At 38.3% G+C, this 10,159-nt stretch overlaps 1 protein-coding gene across 2 annotated transcripts in view; it reads right to left on the reverse strand.

Annotated features, from left to right (window-relative positions):
* The window catches only part of LONP2 (lon peptidase 2, peroxisomal), a 71,318-nt gene continuing 61,380 nt past the window's right edge, over nt 222–10,159 (reverse strand). For both annotated transcript variants that reach the window (XM_021408304.1, XM_021408303.1), the window contains 3 exons: nt 5,060–5,267; nt 3,581–3,771; nt 222–1,802 (listed from right to left, as the gene is read on the reverse strand). In XM_021408304.1, the coding sequence (XP_021263979.1) occupies nt 1,581–1,802; nt 3,581–3,771; nt 5,060–5,267 (621 nt within the window). In that variant the 3' untranslated portion in view covers nt 222–1,580. The remainder of the gene's footprint in view (nt 1,803–3,580; nt 3,772–5,059; nt 5,268–10,159) is intronic.

Genomic DNA, 10,159 nt, shown 5'->3' on the forward strand with positions numbered 1-10,159 from the left:
TTCTAGTCTTGACTAGAAACAAAGCAGCACATTAATTATCATTCCTTTCTGCTGTTTTACTGATTGTCAAGTTATTTCACACTTGTTGCGTTCAAGTAATTTTTAAGGCAGAAAAATGGAGACTGTTGCCTCTTAACTGTGGAACTTAGGAAATGAATAACTTTTATATTTTTTATATTCACTATAAGTGTATAATTCTTAGAATAGTAAAGCAAAAAGTGTTGGTTTTTTAATCATTTTATTAGATTAAGTCTTCTGTGAAAGTTTTTATTATCTAGTGCAAAAATACCCACTGAATTTATTAATATAATTACCATTATATTCCAAGAAAATCAGCTTTCTTTTTATCATTGGAAATTAAAGCCAAACAAACAATTCATTTTGATTTATAGACTTCTGTCACTGATACAGTTTGCATTTTCATAAGGACACTTGAGTTGTTGCAGAATTAACGAGCAAGAACAGAATACAAGAGACTAGGTTTTCTCTTGTGGCTGACCCTTGTACAAAACAATGAAAAACTCAAGAACTGTAGATTCCGTAAAGTTAAATTTCTATCTTTAACACCAATGAGACAAAGCTATTGACTCAGAGGGGAATATTAACGCTTTCTCAAACCTTACATAATTTAACATGCACTACCTAATACAGTTTAATTATGCAGTAGTTTTATTGGTATTGTTTAAGTGGATGTAGTATTTAGAGTCTAAACTCTAAACATAAGTATCCCAGAATCAGCAGTGTTGCTAGTTTTCTATCAGGTAAGAATTAACGAGGCGTACTTTGTCCCTCCCAAACGTTACCAGGCTCAGTCTTCTCTGCAAAAGTCTTCTGAGTATGTGCCACCTACTTCCAGTGCTGTAAGTACAACTTTGCACACATAAGCTTCAGTGCATTATCGCCCTTCCTAGACAAAAATGAGTACATTCCTAGAATTAGGTTTGAAAATATGGTACCTACATTAACATTGCTACAAACTAGAACTATTACTTCTCTTATCCTTAAATCCCCTACGCATTTCCTTTGAATTTCCAAAATCTTGTTTTTCCTGGTGCCATCACTCCTTAGCAGATTGCTTGAATGTTATTTCCGAAAAAAAAGGCAACCCATGCACCAAATCAGTTTGCTTTCGGTTAACATCCCCATTATTAGCCCCTCTTGCTGTGCTACATTTGCTGCAATTTGTGTTCTCTGACTACATGAATTAAATACTATTCCCTGGCTGTGGGCTTGTCCTCTTAACAGATGTCATCAGCTGTTGACATTGATATAACTACATACGAGATAAGGTAAGGAATTGTTTCTCAATAGCATTAGCTTACTCATGCTTGAATCTCACTGTCAGGAAATAAGTATTTTTTTCAAGATTCTTTGCTGGCAGTAGTAAAAGGCAGCATACCCAGCAAATGTGGTTTGGGGTTGTTAACTGCTGAAGCAATATTTTTATTTTGACTGCATTTACAATCACATTTAACAATCAGGCTTAGCTCATATTTATACTTGATATATGTATATATATATAGTTGATAGTTATTATTCTCTATTAAAATTTGATACAGAAGTAATCTCAGCCTGTCTACTTAAAGTTTACTATTCAAACGCTCAACTCTGGGCTTAACTGAAAATCCTCCGTCAAAAGCTGCATTAAGAACTTCATCCAGACAGCTCGCCATAACGAAAGTCAAATCCTGCCGTACATTCAGCGCGATTTCTTCAAGATCTTTTTCATTTCTTTGAGGAATGATAACTCTTTTCAGTCCAGCTCGATGCGCTGCCAGCACTTTGTCTTTAATTCCTCCAACCTAATAAGGAAAAGAAATATATGTACAAAAATATCTATGACACTAATCTCATAAAGTAATAATTGTAACAAATTTGGAAATCACACCAGGAGTTAAATTTTAATGAGGATCTCCCTCCCCCAATGATTTAGTAAAGTAATTAAAAATGCAACAGTTTTTTATTAGCTTGCTGTATGCTTATCAAGGGATGGTTTGGGTTGGAAGGGACCTTAGAGAGCATCTAGTTCCAAATATGATATGCTACAACACACTTTCTTACTGATAATATCAGAAGGAAAAGAACCCTGGATTAAAAAATTATCCAGGAATGGACGTACTTTTTCTAAAGAAAGTTGCCCCTAACAATTTTTTCTTATGACACAAGATTTTCAAACCATTAGGTTTAGTGAGGAAAGTCTTCCACTCCTACACAAACTTCATTTCAGCAAAAGAAAATGCCCCAAAATGTCTGTTCTAGGAAAGTAGGCATCACATCAGCAAGCTACCTGTATTATCTAAGTTTGTAATGACACATAAAGGTAGTTTTAAAATTAGCTTTTCTTTTAGTCACAGCTGTAGCTTCTTCCCCTTGAACTTTTTTCAAATCCTATTTTAAGACCATCTTACTGAAGAAACTCATAGCTTTGTAATGCTTTAGAGGAAAGGAAAGCCTTGTACTGTAACGTGACAACAGGCTTCTATAAAACAACGTAGTGGAGAACCATAAATATTCATGGCAATCAGTTAAAGCAGGGCAGTGCTACTTATTACTTCACACATTGCTTTCTTTCAGGCAGTAGATGCAGCAGATGAAGTAATACTAAAATTACTAAGAGATTCTAAACAACCCTTAGTAAGAGGCATTTATTAAAAAATTAAGTATTTACAGATATTTCCCCACCTACCTTAAACAACAGGCAAAATGTAGTCACTGGTGCAATAAAAGCTATTTATCTGAAACGCTAAGCAAACGTGCACTGTAGCAGAGTTAATGCAGTTGTTTAATCATCACCAGAGCCCTGAACAGCAGCAATCTTGTCAGTCTAACTGCCGCCAGACTGCTGTTTCAGTGATCCTCTCCTAGGACCTCTGAAACATACCTTAGTGATGTTATCTATGCTTTGCTCTCTGCTGCATGAAATGAAACACTGTTTCCAATCACCCTTCCTTTGTCCATCACTTGGTATGAGATGAAAACTCTTACCTGCTTTAATTAATGATACCAGTCTCCATGTGATACACAAAACTAAAACTCTGAAAAATTTCCCTTCTGCCCTCATGCTTTGAAAAAGATTTATAGGAACGTCATTCAGCTGAACTCTGTATAAGGAGCAACATGTAAGAAGAGTTTAAATATCTACATGTATAGAGAATTTCAAGAATAATCCATATGAAATTACTGTGAGAGCTCAAGGAAACAACTTTTCAGTGCAACTGAAGCTAATCTTGTAATAGTAGTATTAAGGAAGCGTGTTTAGAAACTGCAATATGTGTGTCTTGGAACCATCTTGAATTTTAGGATTTCCAGGGTTCTGTTCTAACTAGACACATCAATAATGTGCGCTTCCTGAAAACTGCATCGAGGCCATTTTTAACATTAAATGCAAAGCAGGCACACAAACATACAGTGCTAGCCTAGGCTGCCTTCCATCAGCCTCTTACAGCTGCACCAGAAGGGACTAGACTGCTGCTAAGGGATGATCCAGCAAGACTGTGCTTTTGAAAATGGCTAGAAACAGACTTTATTCCTAGAATATGGAGAACTAATGCAACGTAGCTCTCTTCCAAACAATACTTACTGGAAGAACGAGGCCTCTTAGTGTAATTTCTCCTGTCATGGCTACATCTGAGCACACCAGCCGCCCACTGAAGAGGGAAGCAAGGCAGGTTACTATGGTAACGCCAGCAGATGGTCCGTCTTTTGTGACAGCTCCAGCTGGGAAGTGCAGATGGATGTCAGTGTTGTCAAGGAGATCAAAACTTCCAGAAGCTTTAAGAAAAAAAAGAATGGTTCGAATGTGAAAAATCTAAAACCATTTTGTTCCTGGTCTTTCTTCTGAAAGGCCACTGGAGAACTACAAGTCTTAGCATTTTTTTTTATTTCTTTTTTCAAGTGTGCTGTAAAACCATTATATTGCTTAGGTTCGGTGCAGGAGAAAAACCCACAAGCTTTCCTACATGAAAATACAAAATCGTAACAAGGTAACTCATCAGCTCAGTATGTGCAAGTGTTGAGAAATTCAGAGTAGGGATTAATGTAAAGACCAAAGAATGCACTTTTTAGTTTTAGGTCCTGAACTATAAATGTCAGTTTTCAGTGAACATACCACAAAAGCAGCACTCTTAAAAAGCAGTATTAATCAGTATAACAACACAGATCTCTCATTACATCTTTCCACCTTATTTCACCTACAGGACTTAACTGTATGTTATGTTTACCTCTGGAGTTTACGCTGTTAATACCAGCAGCATTTCACACATCCATTCTATTTAGTTTTTTTTTTTAAGCTATTTAAACTTCTGCAAATAATGACAGATGGCTGACAGATGCCAGAAAATTATTTAGCTATTATTTGGCTAATCAGCCGACGATCAAACTACACAGCACTCTTCGGAGGTTGAAACAAGTTATTTGGATGAAGTCCAATGAAGTTCACTTCAGTTCAATATTCTCAAAATATAACAGCAGACAATAAAAATCTACTTTTAGCAGAAACCTTAGCCTAGATTTAGAGGAAAACTACCTATATCCACATTACAAAACTACTGCTGGAAAGGCTGCATGTAAAAATGAGTAAGAGGCAGGGCCTGTCACAACCCACAGAAGCATGGTGGCACAGAGGCATCCAGGTTGCTGCAGGGAGGGACTGACCAGGGTGGGAGAATCTGCATGGGAGAATCTGCAGTAACAATTCCCGCTCTGCCTAGCCTGCACCTGTTTGCAAGGCCACTAAAACCTCAACTGAGCAGGAATCAGCAGAAGAACCAACAGGGACCTCTAGAGTGGATTTCAACTTCCGTGTAGCACTGACTGCTGGAAAACTTTGTCTGTTAAGGCAATACAATGTGTTTCCACAACAAGTACAGGTAACTTCCACTGTTATTTAACAATGTTTCCTTCTATTGAATTACTGAAAAATATCAAGTGTTAGGATATTTCATTTCCATGCAATATTAATGCTTCCTAAACGTGCATCCATGCAGTGAGAGGTCAAGGGATGCAAACAATACCTGTGAAGCAATACGTTCATGCGGTCTTGTTATTTCCTCCAACCTACCATTAGTGAGCTGGTATCTCTTTGCATTGCTGCGCAACCAGCTGATTGCGAGATGCGCTGACTCCTTCATGACATCTCCCAGCTGACCAGTCAAAGTGAGCTGGCCTTCCCCGTCCATGCGGCTGGCTTCCACAAACATGATCTCTCCTCCCAGCGGAGTCCAAGCCAGGCCTATGGCTACTCCTGGCTGACTTAAGCGTTCCGATACCTGAAAGAAACAAGAAACAATGTAAGAAATGGCTGTAACTAAACTATAGCAAAAACAATTTGATAGTTGCCTTCAACACTGAAGGAAACACAGAGGTTAGGCCCGATCTCATTTATTTTAAGCAGCAATAATACTACCTACACGTAAATGCTAATTACAGCATTCATATCAGTGTGCAGCTCCTTACCTTGGGGCAGTGGCAAACATCTTGGCAAATCACTCTCAAAACCTTCCCCATTCCCAGTGGTTCAACAAGAATCTTTTCACTTTACAGGGACTCCCAAGTATTTAGCCTGACTGCTATACACCTCCAGCAGATGGATTAAGTTGTATTTGTCCTGACTCTTGTTACTTATGTGAAAAAGCCAGTTTTGAGCCCGAACACTACCTAACATTTGGGCCTTTTCAAAGGTAAAAGGTACCTTTTCAAAGGTAAAGTACTGTCATGCAGCACAGTGATTGATGCAATCATTGCAAACGTTCATTGCAAACGTTTATAAATAGTTTTGAATAACTGAAATACTTGAGTGTGCAGGTTAGATGAGAAGGAGGATGGGGAACCTGACCGCCTCCGTTAGCGATTACAAATAGTCAGCAAGCTCTCTGCTCCATGCAGGACTACCATCTACTTATCTAAAACTGTCCAGATACTGATGAGAGCAATGGGAGGGTCTGAATCCCAGTCTGTTGTGTTGAGTAGAAGGAAAGAGAGGCAGGATGTTTTCCATGAACATTTCAGTTTTGTGGGTTTTTTTCCATTGTGTTAAAGACTTAGAATATATAGGAAGTTCTTTTCCTGAGCTACGGAAAGTTGAAGAAGCTCCTGTGAAAGACCATGCAGCTCTTCCACATGTTCTGAACTAATAAGTTGCATATTTGTTACAAGGCAGAAAATAAACCAGATGAGTTTCTAATGTTAGGCAGTGAGCATAGCAAAAGACAAGTATGCCTTTGTAAAGTAAAGCAACAGGCCCATTTTAAAATATTTTAGTCTCCTACTGAAATGCAGAATTGAAAGTTAATTGGATTCATTTCTGAAATGGATGAATTCTTCATTAAGCTGTTGAGAAAATTTCAAGAACTGTTTCCTTTATTGGATGAAGAACAAGCAAACGGAGCTTCACAGCAGAACCATAATAGAAGAATGACAACTCTGAAGTCCACATTAAAACTTCTCAAACTACCTTTGTTCCTTCTAAGAACATTTAACATTCCATTTTATAATACTCCAGAGCAATAGAATGTTTTTTCCCCTCTAGCATCAATTCATTCTGCACTGTACAACTTCCCCTAATTTAAATGATTTCATTGTTTGCTTCCTTCCAAGAGTCAGCAGAGAGTAAACCAAATCAGACTTTGTACAGACACCAAAAACGCAAAACTCATTATGCACAGTGCTGACTTCTCTGAACCATTAGCTCCACTGCAAGATCAGAGAACTCTGCAGAGAATCCTCTTTAGGACGATGGTGGCTGTGGGAAAGCTGCCTGCATATGGGAGTTCTCTCAGTGAAAGGCACCTGTACTGAAATGCACCTTAACCATCTGGAGGCAGAAAGCCACATGGCTCTGCTCTGAAATGCCTGCATTAGAAACACTTGGATTTGTGAGCTTCCAAGACAGTATTAACCGCTGTAGTCTCTTACTAAAATACCTCCCTGCAGGCCCAGTAGAAACAAAGTCACAAAGTAGTACCCAGGCCTGAAGTTGTTGTGCATTTTGTTTTGTTTCAAGACAAACAACAGCACCAGCTTACCTGAACAAACATTAGAGCTTTCAATGTGATTATCAGAATGAGAACACTCCTAACAGAAGCCAGATATTAGCATTTCAGTTTGTCTGAAACATGTTCCATCACAACATTACAATCACAAAATATAATCACAATAGCTATAAAGTTCGGAATTCTCAGTTTCTTTTTTCACAACTAGAGAGTGGCTTCCTTTACATAGCAAGAGTGAACAGCTTCACTCTACAGCTGCTACCCTTGGTTATCGGCCAAAAAAGAGATGCATATTAAAAAAAAAAAGGCAGACTTACAAACACACAAGTTGTACTCAGAAGATGACAGAACAACAACCAAAAAGCTGAATTCCAAGGCAGAAGAGAAACTGCACAATAAACATGCTGGATATGTCGCAAGCCCCTTCCTCCAAAAGCACGCTGTGATGAAATGTTTCATTAAGTCTCTTACACTTTCAGCTGTTGTCAAGATTATTTTTCCAAAGCCTTAGCATGTGATTTATTCCAACATTTGTTCTGTAGGGTGACACATACAATTATTTATTTGTGATAAATGAATTAATTCTACAAGTATGAGCTGAGTAATCTGTCATGCCTTCCTGCTGGGAGACCTCTGCAGAAAATACACAAAATACTGAAAAGGTAAAAGACGAGTCATTTTACAGGCTGCCCCCAAAGGACAACAGATCAATTCAGTCACATCACGTTTTCTGTTCTGTTTACTCAGTCTCATCCAAGTCCTGACATGGGGACTGCCTCCACTGTATCTTTATTTCAGCTAATCATAAATGGCAAAACAGGGTCAAAGGTGAAGCTTTAAAAGCTCTGTGTAGAAAGAAAAGCATGCTGCAGAAAGCTCACCAGAAAAAACAGCAGCAGTCAATCTGAGATGCCCACCATCAACATGGGAGCTACATTCATCTGAAAGAAGCTTAAGGCCACGTGAAAAAAATTCAAAGGAATTATGGATTAGTTGGGAAAGTTCACTAACACAGGAGTTACGTGGCTATCCAAACAATTTACACTGAGCAAAGGCATGCGTATTGAAAAATATATCCTCATTATTACATGCAGTAAATAGTGCATGAAAATTAATCCTGAACTGCTCAGGGAATTGATGCTGTGTGGATTCGCGTAGTTCTACTTAAGCACTACTTCATTTGCCTACTAAATATGGAATCATTTAAAAAACCTCCGATACTGAACTCAAAACCTTCAGTCAGTCTTACTTCAGCTTAAACAGGCCGGCATGAAACGCTTATAAGCATGTTAATGGCAACTGTTCATGCAAGAAGAAAGCCCAGCACTCACATATTTGCAGATTTGGAGGTAGGAAGCGCACTTTAGAAATGCTACTTGCACTACTTATTCCTGCAGAAAGAGAACAACAGAGCAGAAATTTGCCAACTCAGCTGCACTATCACAAAGAAACAAATAATCAGCTCCAGGGCAAGATCAAATCTAGTCAGCACGCTGAAAGAAAGTCACATGTACTTCTGGGCCTACCACCTCATTTTTTAAGAAGTGTGTTAAGTTCATATTTATTTGAATTAATTCTACTTTTGACTGGGAATAGAATTGCAAGTGACAAGGATTTTTGCACAAAGTAACAACATTTAGTTTTTAGCACCTTTACAAAACTAATAAGCACTGCCGGTGAAATTCAAAATACGGGCCTGAATATTAAGAGCAATTTATTACAGCAGCTTTAAAAAAAAAAAAGAGTAATCCTGCAGTATGTTAGCTCTAAAGAACAGATGTCTGAAGTATGTAACATCCTTCCAAAGTGAAAATTCAGATAGAAAGCTACTGCTCTGGACAACAAACAAAACAAACCAAAACCTGTGCTTTTTCAGTAATGATTTCTAGAAGACAGGTCGAAAGGCAGAGCATTAAAAACATCCATAGGAGTATTACAAATGGTTTGATGGCTACTGCTGTTCCAAATGAAGCTAAGGTATATCCACACTATCAAACAAAAGTTGCTTACAAGGTCATCTACCTAAAAAGCAATCTCTTAGTTCTGGAAGTAAAAAAAAAAAAAAAAAATCAGAACACACAAACGACCAACACGAAAAAACTCAGACAAGGGAGTCATAAAGTAATGGTCTCTTGAGGATCTGTTCTTCCTAGCCTCCAATTCCCCTAACTTCCACTTCTACGATCATCATCCTCTAACACTCTTGGTAGCACTGTCCAACCTGTTTCCTCATTTCTGTCTCTTCATTGAGAATCTTTTCAAAAGATTCACCAAAAAAAAAAAAGCATCTTAATGTCTGAAAACTTCAAAACTAAAATACTGATGCATTCCTCAGCAGTCATTTCCTGCTACCACTGCTACCACCTTGTCCCCTCTTTGTCCTCCACATCCCATTAGAGTCTGGTTCTCTCATCTAGGAGAGAGGGGTGAATCATCACAGTAAGTCCTCAGAAGTTTGACATTTGTCAAAGCTTTTCTTTCACTGCCATTTCCTCCATAACTTACTGGTTTACCAATCTTTTCTCCAGGAGAAAGAAAGAAGAAAAAAAATAGTGTTCCATCAGCAACTTCCTGCTGTCATTGTTACATACACTGCTTACACTTGGCTCAGTTCACCTGGGCCTAAAGTAAAGCAAAGAACAATTGAAATGTAAACAGTGAAAAGAGAATCCTTAATTAACTACCTACTTCAATGAACGGCCTTTTCCACAAAGTATAGCGAAATACGGCTGGGGAAAAATTCTGTACTGTACCTACTGAGGAACAATACAGACACTAGGAAGCTGGAGGTGACCAACTGACTAAAATTATTTGTAAAAGATAAGAGTTGCATTAATGTGAAGAATGTTTGAGAACGTCTGGTGTAAAGTGGAGTGGTTTTAATAGCCAAGAACACTGATAGGCTTTAAGGAGGTATGTGGGACAGTCCTTGGCGCAGCTGCTCCAGAGACAGGAATCCTGGGTTACATGTTGGCTTATTTCCCAAGACCACAAAACATCCCCCAAACAAAAGCAAAGCTGTTATAAACTGAAAAAACACCACCACATTCTTCAGCACTGCAGCAGGCAGGCATCTTTGCTAACAGGAAGTCGTGCCATTATGTTATTTACATACTCTCACTCTTGAGGTGAAAAAATGCTTGGTGGAACACAAAGAAACACAGTCCTGT

Source organism: Numida meleagris, chromosome 10 (assembly GCF_002078875.1).
Source record: "Numida meleagris isolate 19003 breed g44 Domestic line chromosome 10, NumMel1.0, whole genome shotgun sequence".
Lineage (NCBI taxonomy): Eukaryota > Metazoa > Chordata > Aves > Galliformes > Numididae > Numida > Numida meleagris.